The 17,933-nt window shown below is 42.2% G+C and overlaps 1 protein-coding gene across 1 annotated transcript in view; it reads left to right on the top strand.

Moving 5' to 3' along the window:
• The window catches only part of CDH23 (cadherin related 23), an 832,275-nt gene that overhangs the window by 751,634 nt on the left and 62,708 nt on the right, over window positions 1-17,933 (top strand). The window contains exons 42-47 of the mRNA XM_075257430.1: window positions 346-453; window positions 804-906; window positions 1,417-1,542; window positions 4,573-4,776; window positions 11,118-11,576; window positions 12,150-12,266. Of these exons, the coding sequence (XP_075113531.1) occupies window positions 346-453; window positions 804-906; window positions 1,417-1,542; window positions 4,573-4,776; window positions 11,118-11,576; window positions 12,150-12,266 (1,117 nt within the window). The remainder of the gene's footprint in view (window positions 1-345; window positions 454-803; window positions 907-1,416; window positions 1,543-4,572; window positions 4,777-11,117; window positions 11,577-12,149; window positions 12,267-17,933) is intronic.

Below are 17,933 nucleotides of genomic sequence, written 5' to 3'. Positions count from 1 at the left end.
CTGGTGGTCACATTAATGTGACTGGACTGTGTATAATGTCGAAACTACACCTATTTGCACCTCAGAGATAGCTATTGGGCACCTTACTGGAATGGCCCACCAGTTAGAAAACCATGGGTTAAAGGAAATAACTAAATTCAAAAGTAGAGTATGTATTCCTACTATGTACCCCCATACAAGGCAAATTGGTATAATATAATATAAGAAAAGCCATTGAAGAGTTCATTAATCCATTTTACTTTTTTACTGTCATGAGACCTAAAATAAAATGAGATGTAAAGGAATTTTATCTGTATGGTTAAATGATTTTTTTTTTTTTTTTTTTTTTTTTTTATGTTTCCTCAGTCAGGAATAGTTTATGTAAATCGACCTCTTGATAGAGAGAAAGTTTCAGAATATAGACTAACCGTAACTGTGAAAGACAATCCAGAAAATATACGCAACTCAAGAAGGGTGAGTGAAAGGCATTGTAAATTCAAGAATAATATGGTTGTGATTGGTCTGACATTTCATTTAAAGGGGGTCTCAGTATTAGTATTCGCTCGAATGCCCTGCTGGCATAGGAATGCGTGTAATCGGCCGAACACCAAGGGGTTAAACGCATTGAATATTCGATGCGTTTAACCCCTTGGTGTTCGGCCGATTACACACATTCCTATGCTGGCGAGGTATTCGATCAAATACTATTTGCTCAACACTACTCAGTATTATGCAAAGAAAGCATGTTGGCTGTGAATAAAATTAGATATAGCGTTCTTCCTAGGTTGCAAACTAAATAGAAAATGTCATATTTTCGCATACAGGATTTTGACCTATTGATCGTAACAATATCAGACGAGAATGATAATCGGCCAATCTTCTCTCAAGGATCCTATCAAGCTGAAGTCATGGAGAATTCACCAGCAGGTAGTATGGACAAACATAGGTAGATGGTATTATGATGAATTCAGGACCAGATTCCAGTTTCTATGAAATATCATTTATAGGAGATGATTTTTTTTTTTTCCTTACTGACCTTTTCATACAAGAACTGAGGAATTGACTGTTGTTCTGTGTGTTTTGAGGCACAACAATAAAACAGGAAGATCTAAGAAGGTACAACCATCCTCAAGATTTCAGCAGTCCAATGCTTGATATCTGAATGTAAATTCTCCATTTGCAAAGGAACAAATAACTTTATTTTCCCTGCAGGATTTTAGGACAATGAGGGTTGATTCAGTCTGCTAGGGCTTCAACAGCCTGAGTCATCGCTAAAACATGTAACTGGATCTCATCCCGTAACCCTCATTCATAATTAATGTTTGTCGCAGTCATGTAATAAATGTCGGGAACAGTGGGTTAAATAGGATTCTCATAACCTGCAGAAACATAACAGGAAATCCATTTTCAAGTTTTTGACTCTCATATTTTATCTAGGAACAACCATCAGTGTCCTCAATGGGCCTATTTTAGCTTTAGATAATGACTTGGGACCAAATGCGGTTGTGTCCTATCGTCTCCTGGGGCTTCAAATGGATTTGTTCACCATAAACACCAGCACAGGTAAGATACCGATACTCTCATAAGATACTGAGATGCTCATATTCTCACAAAATATTTGTTTTTTAACTCCTTCCTACTGCAGCCATTTTTGATTGTGCATTTATGTATGTTACTGCCCACTTTCCAAAGGCCATAACTTTATATTTCCATTCTCAGAATTGTATTCAGGCTTAAAGGGATCCTATCATTAAAACTCAATTTTTTGTCTCTAACACGCAAGAATAGCCTTAAGAAAGGCTATTCTTCTCCTACCTTTAGATGTCTTCTCCGTGGCGCTGTTCGGTAGAAATCCCGGTTTTCGTCGGTATGCAAATGAGTTCTCTCGCAGCACTGGGGGCGGACCCAGTGCTCAAACAGCACTGGGGGGCATCCCCAATGCTGCGAGAGAACTCTCCAGCACCAACTCCAACTTCCTCAGGAATGTCCTCTTCCTGTGTCTTCTTCTGGTGGTGGCTTCAAACTTCTACACCTAGGGCAAAGCCGACTGCGCATGCTCGCCAGCCACAAGAAATGGCCGCTTACATCTGAAGAAGATGGAGGTGGCGCTGGAGAGTTCTCTCGCAGCATTGGGGACGTCCCCAGTGCTGTTTGAACGCTGGGGCCCGCCCTCAGTGCTGCGAGAGAACTCCGTTGCATACCGACGAAAACCGGGATTTCTACCGAACGGAGGCGCGGAGAAGACATCTAAAGTTAGGAGAAAAATAGCCTTTCTTAAGGCTATTTCTACGTGTTAGGGACAAAAAATTAAGTTTTAATGATAGGATCCCTTTAATTTTTGGGGTCAATTTGTCCATCATAATGGTACCATTTAATACTTTGTATGATTTACTGGGAATCTGGAAAAAAAAAGAAAGAAAATAAATTATCACACAATATCTACATAATGCCTATTGGTACAGTCGCGTCGATATCACATTTATATAGCTATTATGTTGTAATAGCTTTACAAAATTCAAAACTTTAGAAAATTATAAAAATTTATAAGAGCATTTGTTTGTTTGGTGAGGCCTTAATGTCATTCTTTAATTTAAGCGCATTTAAAAAGATGCATTTTAGGTCGTGTGGGCTCTATTCCATACATGGTCTACACATACTACAAAATATTCCCATTGTCTGATTTCATTGTACTGTATCAGAAACTACCGTATATACAGTATATAAGTCGACTTGAATATAAGCCGACCCCCCTAATTTTACCACCAAAACGGGGAAAACTTATTGACTTGAGTATAAACCGAGGGGGGAAAATGCATGACATTCTGTTTGCGCTCATGTTAATCCTAGCCGGCTTCAGGCCTATATGGTAATATCCACAATACAAAACAAGGACAAACAGCCAAAAAAAAAATATGAATGCAGTGCTTGCAATCCAAAATGAGACAAAAAACTCTTACATGCTCCATAGTCTTGAAACGGTGAGCGTCACCCAGGAGTCGCTGATGCAAGGGATGTTATCCCCATAGATAACTTGTCCTCAATGGAAAACTGCAAATGGTGTCTCCCAGCACGAGTACAGACTCCGAAGTTATTCTTAATAAAACTTAGCTTTTATTATTTTTTAGCATACAGCTGGTTAAAATTACATTAGTGGCGGTGGGGTTGGTAGACCAAGAGTACAGACTCCGAAGTTATTCTTAATAAAACTTAGCTTTTGGTCTACCGACCCCACCGCCACTAATGTAATTTTAACCAGCTGTATGCTAAAAAATAATAAAAGCTAAGTTTTATTAAGAATAACTTCGGAGTCTGTACTCTTGCTGGGAGACACAATTTGCAGTTTTCTATATGGTAATATCCCAGATGTCACATGGTCTGGGATATTACCATATAGGCCGAAAGCCTGTGGTAGTAGTAATATCCTGTTACCTCTAGTACAGGCTTTGGGCCTGTATGGTAACAGGCTGCTACTGTTACCATAAAGCTTTGGGCCTGTAGGATAATGCCCCAGACGTCTGGGGCATTATCCTACAGGCCCAAAGCCTTATGGTAGCAGTACAATGTACTGGGAAGCTGGAAAAAAATCTGAATGGGGTGGATTTGTAGAAAAACTGCATTTGTGCGACTTTCTTACCGGCTTCGTTTTTACGGCCTTCACTGGGACTGCAAAATGACATGTCACCTCTATTCTATGTTTCGGTATGATTCCAGGGATACCTAAATTATATGGTTTTATTTACATTTTAACCCCTTAACAAAAATCCAAAACTGCTAAAAAAAAAAAAAAAAAAAAATAATTCTAAAAGTTGCCGTATTCTGACACCTATAACTTATTTATACGTTAATATATGGGGATGCATAGGGCGTCTTTTTTTTGTGGGGCCGGGTGTAATTTTTAGTTCTACCATTTTGGGGAATTGCTTTTGCTTTGATCACTTTTTATTCAAATTTTTATCACAGGCAAAACAGTGAAAAAATGGTGGTTTGGTACATTTCACTGTTTTGTTTTTACAGTTTTTTTTTGTTTTTTTTTTGCATTTGTTAAACCCCCTAGGGGTCTTAAACCCCAGGGGGTCTGATCACTAATGCAATGCATTACCATGCTAATGCATTGCAAAATACCAGGGCTTCTATTGCAGGCTACATAGTGTAGCCTGCAATAGAACAAATAGATTGACAGGCCAAAGAGCCTTCACAAGGCTCCCAGCTGTCATAGCAACACTACACCGGCCCTGGAGCTTACTCTGGGTGCTGGCGATCACAGGGAAAATGGCGGCGCCCACACGCCGCTGGGAAAATGGCACCTCAGACAGCTTTGACTGAGTTGCAAGAGGGGTTAATGCCCACAATCGGTGCGGGCACCAATCGCAGGCATTAGCGTTGGGTGTCTACCGTAAACAGCAGACACCTGGGCGTCTATGGTGGCCACCCGGCTCCAGAGCGGCCGCCATAGTTAAACACCCGACATCCGCCGTAATAGTACAGCAGATATCGGGAAGGGGTTAAAATAAATAATATGACAATGATGAAATATATTGTTTATTAAATGATGAAATTCTAGTGGTACATATCTGTGGATTCATTCATTTGTAGGTATTGTTGCTGTGAAGCCGGGAAGAATTATAGACAGAGAAGCGTACTCTGTCCCAGTCCTAAATCTTACCTTGGTGGCAGAGGATATCGGCAAACTGAACGGCACAGCCACTCTTACTATAACAATATTAGATGCCAATGACAACAGACCTGTCTTTAGTGCACAAAGTGTTAATGTTCGTCTCCGGGAAAACAGTAATCCAGGTGAGTTATTTCATGTCTATAAAAGTTTCTTTGGCTTCATTTCATGCTGTTCAATGCTACCACTTTGCAAACTCACTTGGCAAATTATTTAAAGGCAGGTAACACCTCTGTTTTTTTGTGTTAATTTTTGTATTCTTGAAACATTCCCTGTTGAGAGGAGAATGAAACTGTAAAATTCAGCATGACACTTCATTGCTTTCAATAATAATTCTGTATGCCTTACACAAAAAAATAAGAATACAATGACAAAGATGTGCAGTGTGATTTATTATAACAAAAGGTAACAACAACCAATGAAAAGGCATCAGAAAAAACATTTTTCAATCATTTTTTTGTAGTTTTCGGTGATGAGAATTCTTGTTGCAGCAGTTTAACCAATTGCAGAAGTTTGGGTGAACTCTGCTACTCTGTAGGTGACAGACTAATCAAGATGTCTGACTGTGCCAGGAAGGGGACCTGAAACTTAAATAAGTAATAACAAACCTCAAGTTAGCTTCTGCTTTCTTTGCTTTAGATCGGATCTGAACTATGCTGCTCTAGATATCACTGTACTGACTCCTTACACCAGCACGTATCAGAATGTTGTGTGCATCCTGGTGCTAGATGGCATTAGGACCCAGAATAGAGGTACCCAAACCAGAAGAGGACCAAGGAGTAGTGAGCTTTTCAGACTTGCCCTTCGTCCACATCTGCGTTTGGTAATCTGTTCGGGGAGTCCGTATGGGGACCCCCCCATCCCACCCGAACAGAATACCAAACACAATTCCAAGCGCTGTGCAGTGAAAGCACACAGACCCCATAGACTATAATGGGGTCCGTGTGATTGTTGTGCGCTGCCCACACGAATCATGCGGACAGGAAAGTAGATGTATGACCTACATGTGAATGGAATGATCTTACTGCTACATTAACACTGCAACTGTCTCAATAAGCCAGAATAGTTGTAGGAAATGTTGAATGAGCCCATCTAAATTATTGTTTCCTCCCATGACTAAGAACCAGGGGCGTAACTACCAGGGTAGCAGCGATAGCTTCTATCTCCTGCCCGCTGTCCCCAGGCCCTGTACCGGCATCTATACTAGTAGACTGAAGGACCTGAGGCATGATGTCAGTCTTCCTTTCTCACATACAGCCTGTACACCTATGTACCCTCCATTCTGCCCTATGTGAGCAAGACGAGGGAATGGATGGTGTAGGCTGTATGTTAGCAAGAGGGGTACATGGGCATGCAGGCTGTGTGTGAGCAAAGAGGGTGACCTGAGGGCGCAGGCTGTGTGTGAGAAAGAAGGGGGAATGGGGGTGTAGGCTGTGAGTGAGCAAGAGTGTGGTAGAATGGGGGGTTCCCCCCTCCAGATCACCCTCTTGCTCGCACACAGCTTGCACCCCCATTTCCCCTCTTGCTTATACACACCCTGCACCCTACGTCACCCTCTTATTCACGAACAGCCTGCACGCCCATGTAACCCTCATGTCAAAAGTTCACCACGGGGCCCCACCATTCCTAGTTACGCCACTGCTAAGAACGGTTCTATTTAGGCATTGTGGTGCCATTTTTTGACTGATTATGTTAATTTCTGGATTCACTTTGGATTACATCCTCCCTCTGTGCCGTCTTACTTGTAAGGGATTGTTAATATCAGAACCCCATTCTGCAATATGATATAGTATCTCTGTACCTTTTCCCATGTTTATTCACATCCTGTGTTAATCTGGATTGGAGTGGTGCTTTTGCAGTGTTCCACTTTAGACCTGTCTTATGTATTGCATCTTTTTTTTTTTTTTTTAACATTTTGTGCAGTTTTCAATAAGAAAAATGAATAAGTGTGTTTGTGAGTGACATTATAAAACCACTTAAATAGCAAAGTCACTCAACATCTATTGTAAAAAAATTTTTTATAAATTGCTTTTCATGCTGATCTACTCAAAATGTGAATTCAGAATAGCTCCAGACATTTATTGTGGGCTATGCAACACTTGATTCATTCTTTCAATGCCAGACCATCTGCAGTGCAGAACATTCCCCACAGCCTTTAAGCTGCAGAGTCTCTAAAAAAGAGTAAATTGAAACTTGTCAGTAATTCTGATTTCTCAAGGTAGGCTGATGTGAACAGGACACAGTTAAATTCTGTAAACTCTGAAAGCTTATGTAAATTTTTCTGACATTTTAGAGAATGCTATTGGGACAAAAGATAAAAGGAATGGCAATGCTGTACATAAGAAATTAATGTAAAGCTGAAAGTTACTGAATTTTTTTGCATTGTATAAAAAAATGCATACAATATACTGTATATAGAGAAAATCTTTAGTAGTGCTATAATGTATTACATGCATCCTACTAATATTATAAATGTGAAAGTTTGTGTGTTTGGATGTTTCTTCCTCAATCACGCAAAAATGGCTGAACGGATTTGAATGAAATTTGGCACCTAGATAGTCTGTAACCTCAATTAACACATAGGCTTTTTATCCCGGTAAATGACATAGCTTCACGACTGTTATGAATTTATGTTCACATACTATATTAAACTGCTCTTGCAGCAGCCTTATCTCAGATTCTGATAAAGCCAGGGCTGTTATCTCTGTGTGTAAACAATCAGCTAACCCTCAGTCCTTTGAGTACATGCATTTGCATATTATCTGATCTGCTCCAGGCAGTGCTTACACACTGGATGGGAAAACACCTTTAATCCAAATTAGCAGTTTGTCAATTTTAAACATTCCTGGAAAAAGAAAATCTAATTTGTCACAAACAACGAGAGCTATGAAGGAGATAGAAGTCAACATGCGGAGCTGAGGGGGATCATCAATGCCAACCACACTCATATGGCGTCCCAGTGAGCTGCTGAGATGCCGGAATAATCACAGACACAGTTCGATAAACAAGTTCAGTGGCAGGTCAGCTTGAGAACTGCCAAAATGCCGGAGCATGTGGATCATCAATTTCAACAACACACTCATTATATGGCTTCCCAGTGAGCTGCTGAGATGAGGGAACAGGCACAGCACAAGCAAAAAGTTCAGTGGCAGGCCAGCTTAACAGCTGTCTAAACGCCGAGCAGGTGGAATATCAACCCCAACAACAGGCTCATTATATGGCATCCTAGCAAGCTGCTTAGATGCCAGAACAATCACAGGCAGGTGTGAGGAACAAGTTCAGCAGCAGCACAGCTTGAGAGCTGCCGAAATGCTGGAACAGGCAAACCATCGATGGCAGCAATTTGCTGAATATAGGTGGATCATCGACGCCAACAACACGCAGACGAAGTCGCGGGCAGAGGCTAGTAAAAAATAAATACAAGGGCATTTAGTTTGGTGTCTTTTTTTGCATAGAGTGCCTAAAGTTTAGAATTTTTAGTATTTGGTTTGTGACCTTAAAAAGAAGCGCCGAAACAGCAAAAAATGTAGCATGAGCCTTTATTTTTGCTTTTTTTAACTAAATCACCTAGGCTTTTCTTAAACCTATTTTTTTTCCATCTGAAAGGGAAGCCATGGTTTTATATAGAACAGTTTTTTCTCCTTGTCACCATAAAATGTTCATTTCTCTGCTTCTCAAGACTAAATTCATTTAATACTTCAAATTTTTCTTAGAACTACCATTTTTGATGACCGTTATCGGTTTTGCTGTTTGTCTGTTTACGTCTTCCAAATTTGGTACATCTACTTAGTAAATCAGTCTTGCAGAGTCTGAATACGCATTCATTCTATGATCTACAGAACTCCCAGACCGTTCTCCTCCAGGTGATTTCTGTCTATGGACAAAACATGGGACCACTGAATTCTATATTTGTATTCAGCAGACTATCATTCCACAGACAAAATCCAATTCATGCATGCATATTCAAGTCAGTGGATCCATGAAAATCATAGGTATTCCCCAGGTGCCATCTATGTGCAGTCTGGAGAGACTGATAAATTGTATCCGTTTAACCTTCTACAATGGGTTGACCTAAATGGGCATCTGTATGTTTTTGGCCATCCTTTTGCATCTGTTGAACAGATCTGCTAAGTGGATGCTAAATATGTAACGTGAATGGCCCCTGAGAGAGACTTCTTGTTGCCTGCAGCAACTGCTATGTTGAGATCAAAGTGTGTGGATTTGTATCTCTTATTGAATTTATCAGGATCTGAATAAAATTTGGGATTGCTCATGAAGTACAATTTTAAAGGGGTTGTCCAGGCAAAAATGGCCAACCCTTTTAATGTTTAAATCATCTGGGGACAGTGAAAAAAAAAACAAAAAAATGCATGCACACCTGTCCCCATTGCTCCAATGTCCTTCTGCATGTCCCAGTTCTTCTGCTCCAGCGATGTCTCCCGGATCTCTCCCGGAAGTCCTCTGAAGCTGGTGATTGGTCTCAGTAGTCACGTGACTGCTAATGCCAATCAGTGAAGGGTCTGCAATCAGCGGCTTCAGCAGACCTCAGGAAGAAACCCGGGAGGTGCCGTCAGAGCAGAAGAACTGGGAAGTAGGGGAAGACACTAAAGCAACAGGGACAGATGAGTATGTTAATTTTTGCCTGGACAACCCCTTAAGGCCGGGACCCCACAGGCCGGAAACTGCGCGATTTGGCCATGGTGGAAATGCTGTGGTAAAAATTGCGGCGTTTTACAGTACTTGCAAAGTGGATGTGATTCATGCGAATCCCATGCTCACTTTGTGGAAAAAAATCACAGAGCAGACATGCTGCAATTTCCAAAACCGTCGCAGTTTTGAAAATTGCAGTATGTCAATTATATCTACGGAAACACCGGTGACTTTCCCATAGATATAATGGTAAGAGAAAGTCAGTGGAGGAAAACTCTGTGAACTTTCTGTTCAAAGCACTGCGTTTACGGCCCGTGGGGCCTTAGCCTTAAGGGGTTTTTCTGGGCTTATAGGATTACATGACTCACCCTTTGGATGGGTCATCAATGAAAGATTGGCAGGGGTTCCCTGTGGGTGCTTCATGAGTGCGGTTTCCACTTCACAGGCCATGTGACATCACATTAATTGGTGACGTGTCATTAGCAGCCATATTTTTCTAATCTAATTACCGTTCTTCTGCATGTTTGTACCATCCAGACCATTTTGCTGTTGTATTTATATAGCTACTGTATATTTTTTAATTATCTGTTACAAACCTATAACCAACAGAATGTTCTCACCTAAGTCCCACATACACATGAATACTGTAAGAGTAGGACAGCTGCCCAATCCTTATCTCTCTCATATGAGAGGAGTGTCAGTCGGACTATTACACGAGTATATTGTGTATGGCCAATTCAGCATATTAAAACTATTCCTGCGTTGAATTCTTAATGGTTAATTTGGTTTCTTGTATTGATGACCTATCCTTAGTTCACACCTGAGACCTCCATAGATCACTTGTATCAATACAGTGCGGCTCTCAGTAATGTTTATATACCATGAGACACGCTGCTCATTCACCAAACAAACTGTAAGTAGTAGATTCTGTAGATTGTCCCATAGGCCAATACAAAAAACCTGATGACCCCTTTAGGGATTCAACATAGGAACATTGTTGACAGTCCAGAAAGTGAATCAGTCTGGAGTCAGACTGTGAATAGGAATAGGTTTATAGGGGTTAGCAGCTTCAGAATGTAAAAAAGGATGTTGCTGACTGCTAGCAAATACCTTGAAATAGGTGAGAAATTAAAGGGATCCTATCATTAATACTTAATTTTTTTCTGCCTACCACTTAGCCTTTCTTAAGGCTATTCCTATTCGTCTCCTACCATTAGATGTCTTCCCCACGCTGCCGTTCGGTATACAATCCGGTTTTCGTCAGTATGCAAATGAGTTCTCTTGCAGCACTAGGGCGGTCCCCAGCACTGGGGGTGTCCCCAATGTCACAGTATTGTAAGCGGCCATTTTCTTGTGGCCGGTGGGCACGAGCATTCGGCTGTCTGAGGCCTAGAAGTTTGAAGCCACCGCCGGAAGAAGATGCGAAGAAGACCCGTTGATGAAGAAGATGGTGGCGGCGCTGGAGAGTTCTCTCTCAGCATTGGGGACGCCCCCAGTGCTGTTTGATTACTGGGGCCCGCCCCCAGTGGTGCGAGAGAACTCATTTGCATACTGACGAAAACCGGATTATATACGGAACGGCGGCGCAGAGAAGACCTCTAAAAGTAGGAGAAGAATAGCCTTTCTTAAGGCTATTCCTATGTGTTAGGCAGAAAAAATTGGATTTTAATGATAGGATCCCTTTAAAGCACAAAGTATAGTATAACGATAAAACCTTTCATTGATACAGTGGATTACTCATTTACAAATCAGAAAATGCGTTTTGTCCTTCCTAATAATACTAATTGATATATATTTGTATGTTTTATTTTTGCAGGTTTTTCTGTTACACAAGTGACAGCAACCGACTCAGACAGCGGACCCAACAGAGAGTTAAGCTACAGAATCGAAAGTGGTGCGCAAGATAGATTTTGGATTGATCCCATCACAGGTGTCATCCGTGTAGCCAATGTGACCGTGGACAGGGAAGAAAAAGATGCCTATAGGCTGATGGTTGTGGCCATAGACCACGGTACCAGTCCCTTGTCTGGAAGCACCACAGTAAATATCCTTATAGATGACGTCAATGACTGCCCTCCAGAATTCATAAATCCTGTTCAAACTGTGAGTGTCTTAGAGTCTGTTGAAGTGGGAACGGTTATAGCCGAGATGACCGCCATCGATCGAGACCTCAATCCTCGACTCCAGTATTACATTATTGAGATTGTGGCCACTGATGACACCAATGCAGTTGTGCCTAACCAGCAGGCCGCTTTCAGTATCAACTTCAACACAGGTAGTTTGATATAGAATTTTGTGCTTTTATTTTTGGCAATTTTTCCTACCTAATCTGAATTTACAACCATTCCACTCTTTCTGCATGGACTTTTACCTTCTTTCTTCTACTACTTTCCCTGTCCCCTTACTAGCGCTTTGTCTTCCTATTAATATTCCGCTTGTTTTCTGCTGATGGAAAGTGTCATGGTACTAACCAAATAAATCTTTTCTTTTCTTTATGGCTCTCAGTCCTGAAGGTTTGATCTCTATCTCTGTAAAGCCTTCCCTGTCTGACTCATTCGTTGTCCTCCTACATCATCATCATCATCCTCATCATGATAACTGTTCTCTGGTGCACACTCATAGTCATTGCTGGCAAGGATGGTGTCCTAGTCATCTTAAAGGGCAAGTGTCCCTTTATTGGTTGTTGATAAGCCTATGCAGACTGAAATTGGGGTCACTGGAATAAAAATGAAAATATTAGTATTTTATTTTTTTTTGAGGTGGCATGTATTTTAGGTAAATCTATTAGCAAATAGTCATTAATTTCAGTGGATCTTTGTGACATAGTCTGTATTTCTTTCTTTTTTAGGAGCAGTTATGGTAAATTCTCCTTTAAACAGAGAGTTGGTGGCTACATATGACATCTCTGTCTCTGTGTATGATAATGCAAGCGAGGTGGTTGATAAATCTGTCAGTGTCCCCAATGGTAAGTATTCCATACTGCTGAGAAATAGTGTACTAACATATTAAACTTACCTTAGAAATCCAAAAAAGAACAAAGTATTAATATTTGTGTATAGTCTTGTGCACTAATGCATAAAAAAGAACTTGAGAAGTTTCAAAGATGGGTAGCCAAAGTAATAAATGGTACCCAAAAAGATGATCAAAATTGGGGTTAATTGGTTTAGAAGTAAGATGGTTGAGAATGAACCTAATTACGATGTCATTGCTCAATACAGAAATCTCACCCATGTAACTAAAGTTACCTGTAACTATAACAAGGGGGCATTCTCTGCAGCTAGAGGAAAGAAGGTATTACTTTGACATAGAAAGTGTTCTGTACTGTAGGGGGCATTCACGCTACCATTGGTGTCCGCTCAGCAGTGTCCGTGGCTATTGTCCGTGCAAGATTTTAGCAATGAACACTAGATGGTCCGTTTGCAATTTCCATTCATTTCAATGGGATTTTATCTTGTGTCATATAGTGTCCGTTTGTGTCCTTAAGTGTCAGTTTACAACCATGTTCGTTTTTTCAAGCAGACAAAAAAATCCTACATGCAGGACTTTTCTGTCCATTTGAAAAAACGGAAAGCAAGTGTCCGTTATTTTTTTAACATTGAGTGTCTATGGGCAATGGACATATAATGGACAGTAATAGAGATGAGCGAACAGTGTTCTATCGAACACATGTTCGATCGGATATCAGGGTGTTCGCCATGTTCGAATCGAATCGAACACCGCGTGGTAAAGTGCGCCAAAATTCGATTCCCCTCCCACCTTCCCTGGCGCCTTTTTTGCACCAATAACAGCGCAGGGGAGGTGGGACAGGAACTACGACACCGGGGGCATTGAAAAAAATTGGAAAAAGTCATTGGCTGCCGAAATCAGGTGACCTCCATTTTAGACGAATAGTGGATTTCAAATCCGGGTCATATGAGAATGTGAACTTTGTGACTATGAGACAGGGATAGCTGTACAGGCAGGGATAGCTAGGGATAACCTTTATTTAGGGGGGAATGTTATTAAAAATAACTTTTTGGGGCTCTATCGGGTGTGTAATTGTGATTTTTGTGAGATAAACTTTTTCCCATAGGGATGCATTGGCCAGCGCTGATTGGCCGAATTCCGTACTCTGGCCAATCAGTGCTGGCCAATGCATTCTATTAGCTTGATGAAGCAGAGTGTGCACAAGGGTTCAAGCGCACCCTCGGCTCTGATGTAGCAGAGCCGAGGCTGCACAAGGGTTCAAGCGCACCCTCGGCTCTGATGTAGGAGAGCCGAGGGTGCACTTGAACCCTTGTGCACCCTCGGCTCTGCTACATCAGAGCCGAGGGTGCGCTTGAACCCTTGTGCACACTCTGCTTCATCAAGCTAATAGAATGCATTGGCCAGCGCTGATTGGCCAATGCATTTTATTAGCCCGATGAAGTAGAGCTGAATGTGTGTGCTAAGCACACACATTCAGCTCTACTTCATCGGGCTAATAGAATGCATTGGCCAGCGCTGATTGGCCAGAGTACGGAATTCGGCCAATCAGCGCTGGCTCTGCTGGAGGAGGCGGAGTCTAAGATCGCTCCACACCAGTCTCCATTCAGGTCCGACCTTAGACTCCCCCTCCTCCAGCAGAGCCAGCGCTGATTGGCCGAATTCCGTACTCTGGCCAATCAGTGCTGGCCAATGCATTCTATTAGCGTGAACTGAGTTTGCACAGGGGTTCTAGTGCACCCTCGGCTCTGCTACATCAGATTGCTACATCTGATGTAGCAGTGCCGAGTGTGCATCAGATGTGTAGTTGAGCAAAACTGACTCAGCACTGCTAAGTCTCTGCATTCGCATAGGAATGCATTGGCCAGCCTTCGGCCAATCAGCGCTGGCTCTGCCGGAGGAGGCGGAGTCTAAGGTCGGACCTGAATGGAGACTGGTGTGGAGCGATCTTAGACTCCGCCTCCTCCAGCAGAGCCAGCGCTGATTGGTCGAGTTCCGTACTCTGGCCAATCAGCACTGGCCAATGCATTTCTATGGGGAAAAGTTAGCTTGCGAAAATCGCAAACTGACAGGGATTTCCATGAAATAAAGTGACTTTTATGCCCCCAGACATGCTTCCCCTGCTGTCCCAGTGTCATTCCAGGGTGTTGGTATCATTTCCTGGGGTGTCATAGTGGACTTGGTGACCCTCCAGACACGAATTTGGGTTTCCCCCTTAACGAGTTTATGTTCCCCATAGACTATAATGGGGTTCGAAACCCATTCGAACACTCGAACAGTGAGCGGCTGTTCGAATCGAATTTCGAACCTTGAACATTTTAGTGTTCGCTCATCTCTAGACAGTAACTGATAGCCATTAGTTACGCTGGGTTCACACCAGCGTCCGTTCTCAGGTTTGCCTGCAGAAGACGGAAACCTGTCAGACCATGTCCGGCTGTGAGCGCCTGTGAGCGTTTTGTGCTCTCCACGGCAAAACTGTTTTTTTTTTTTTTAAAATCCGGATACAGAGTGCTGCATGTCCGACTTTGTGTCCGGTTAAAAGCAAAACAAAACCTGAAAGCGGAGACCGAGCGCAGGTGTGAACCTGCCCTTAAAGGGGTTGGCCACTTTCAGACCAATATTGACAAACAAATGTACAATAGAAAGATATACAATTTTCCAATATACTTTCTGTATCAATTCCTTGTGGTTTTCTAGATTTCTGCTTGCTGTCATTCATTCTGTTACTTCTAGAGGGTAAAACTCTGACCATGGTCATGTGATTTATGGTCCATGGTCATGTGATGAGCACACAGGTGTCGCTAGTTATAGTCACAGCACAGTAATCTGACATCTGCCTGGTAATCAGCTGTGCACCTGTGTACTTATCACATGACCATGGACCGTAAATCACATGACCATGGTCAGAGTTTTACCCTCTAGAACAGGGGTCGGCAACCCCTGGCACGCGTGTCAAGACTGGCACGCAAGGCATATTTTGCTGGCACGGCAGCCAGCCCCCAACTTACATACACTAAATTGAGAGAGAGAGCGTCCCTTCAGTGCCTGCTAGAGCTGCTGAGTAGGACACGCCCCCTTCTCTCACTGCCCACCAATCAGAGGTGAGCCTCTCACTGCACAGGATAAGGGCTCCCTGGACCTGCTGTTACATGTGAGGAGGAGCTCCTGCCGTCTGCATCCCTGAGGAGGAGAGGAAGCTCCGGTGAATAAAGTGAAAGCAACACAACACCAGGTATGTTGTGTTTCTAACTATTCTCATTAATGTCAGGCATTTGGGGTTATTAATTTAGTTTTAGTAACTCCATGTGCCTCACATTAATAGCAGTTAACCCCATCATGTCCCTCACATTAACCCCTGTGTTGCTCACATAAGGGTTACTGATGTGTGAGACATATGGAGGTACTAATAAAGGACCTATATAATGAAGATGTTCACTTATTACCTCCATATGTCTCACATATCAGTGTCCCTTATGTAAAGCACACAGGGGGTTAATGTGAGGGACATGATGGGGTTAACTGCTATTAATATGAGGTACATGGAGTTGTAACCTGCAATGCACATGACCAGACTCTTTATCTACAACTGCGAATAAAGTACAGACCTATATATTTCAATTGACCCATATATACAGCCATTCTTTTTGTGGTTGTGTATCTGGGCCAAATTGAAGAGCTGAAAACTATTGAGCAGGTCCTATATGTGTCCTATACATACCCTATATCTGTCCTTTACATACTCTATATCAGTCCTATATGTCCCCTATACATCCCCTATATCTGTCTGCATTTGCAGCCCTGTCAATTCATTTTTAATGTATAGGTCAGTGAAGACCACATCCCTGCCATTTGTATGCAGGAGGCGTAAGGCTGAGGCCCCACATTGCAGAAATGCAGCATTTTTGTTGCAGATTTTCAACCAAAGCTAAAAATGGCTACAGAAGGAATGGGAAATATATAGGGAGCTTCTTATATGTCTCCCTTCTGATCAATCCACTCCTGGCTTAGGCTCAGAAAAACACAGCAAAATATGTAACAAAAAAAGCTGTGTTCCAACAACGTGGGGGCCTTAGGCTAAAGCCCCATGTTGCAGAAACAGCTTTTTTTTGTTGCAGATTTTGCTGTGTTTTTTGAGCCGAAGCCAGGAGTAGATTGAGCAGGAGGGAGACGTATAAGAAGCTTCCTATATATTTCCCATTCGTTTTCTAGCCATTCTTGGCTTTGACGGAAAGAAAAACGCAGCTAAATCTGCAATAAAAAAGCTGCATTTTTGTAATGTGGGGCCTCAGCCTTAGTGTGATTCTATTGGGTGGTGACACTGTAACTATATGCAATTATAGACAAATCCAGTTCCTGGGCACCAGTGCATTCTCTTTGTTGAAAGTGTGACACCCATTAATTCCTGGCTGGGGTTTTGCTGTTACTGCACCGCCAGGAACTAAAAGTGACAAATTAATCTGCGTTTCACTTAGGGAGCGTTCACACTACCGTTGGTGTCCGACAGCTAGTGTCCACTGCTAATGTCTGTTCAAAATCTATGTGTGGACATTAGCAGCGGACACTACTGTTCGTGGGTGTCCTTAAGTGTTCGTTCCCAAAGATGTCCGACTTTTCAAGTGGACAGAAAAACCTACATGTCGGGTTTTGCTGTCCGCTTGAAAAGTCGGAAATCTTTGAGAACGGACACTTAAGGACAGGCACGGACAGTAAAAGAACGCACCCGATGTCCGTTTAAATCAATGCAAAATGTCACGGACACAGCTAGTGTCCGATACTAATATCCGCACAAGATTTTGAACGGACATTAGCAGCGGACACTAGCTATCGGACACCGACGGTAGTGTGAACGCTCCCTTACAGAACACTGAAGTTACTAACGGCCAAGGACTGGATGGAGCATACAGGTACATTGTGTGTCAGCTCTTTACAGGTATGACCTTACTCTGCTCCCAGTCACATACATTACCACTAATTGTGGGTTACGCATGTACTTACATTGCTTCTAAAGGAAAAGAACATGTGTGTCCAGGCAAATAGTGGTAAGCGCATGTGGCTGGGAGCACAGTATGACAGCACCCCTATGTTGCGGTTTGTGCTATATGACTTTAGTGTAGGTGTCGTCAGCTTTACAATTAGTGCCCGGCACTCCGAGGACCTCATCTTTGATTTTTTAATTTAAATCGGCACGCCGAACAGAAAAGGTTGCCTACCCCTGCTCTAGAAGTAACAGAATGAATGACAGCAAGCCAAAATCTAGAAAATCGTGAGGAATTGATACAGAAAGTATATTGGAAAATTGTATATCTTTTTATTGTACATTTATTTGTCCATATTGGCCTGAAAGTGGCCAACCCCTTTCATGTCTGTTATGATCCGTTTTTTTTAAACGGACACCTTCATAACAGGATCCAACGGTAGTGTGAACCCTGCCTAACGACAGCAAAACTATGGAACTCTTTGCAGGGGATGTCGTCTTTCTTCCTCCTTACAAACTGATACAGTGTAACTACTTATTATGTTACAACGTTACTACATTACTTTTTTAATCCGTCATGTACAACACTTGTCGTTATTTAAAATAAATCAGTCAATCCCAGACACATTGAGACCTCTTTAGATGACCTCCTTTCATTCATGGTTGCAGTAGCTGCATGTATATATAATAAAC

The sequence above is a fragment of the Leptodactylus fuscus genome, chromosome 10 (assembly GCF_031893055.1).
Source record: "Leptodactylus fuscus isolate aLepFus1 chromosome 10, aLepFus1.hap2, whole genome shotgun sequence".
In the NCBI taxonomy this organism is placed as follows: domain Eukaryota; kingdom Metazoa; phylum Chordata; class Amphibia; order Anura; family Leptodactylidae; genus Leptodactylus; species Leptodactylus fuscus.
Note: the sequence above shows the minus strand (reverse complement) of the source record. Positions and strands in the feature narration are given on the sequence as shown.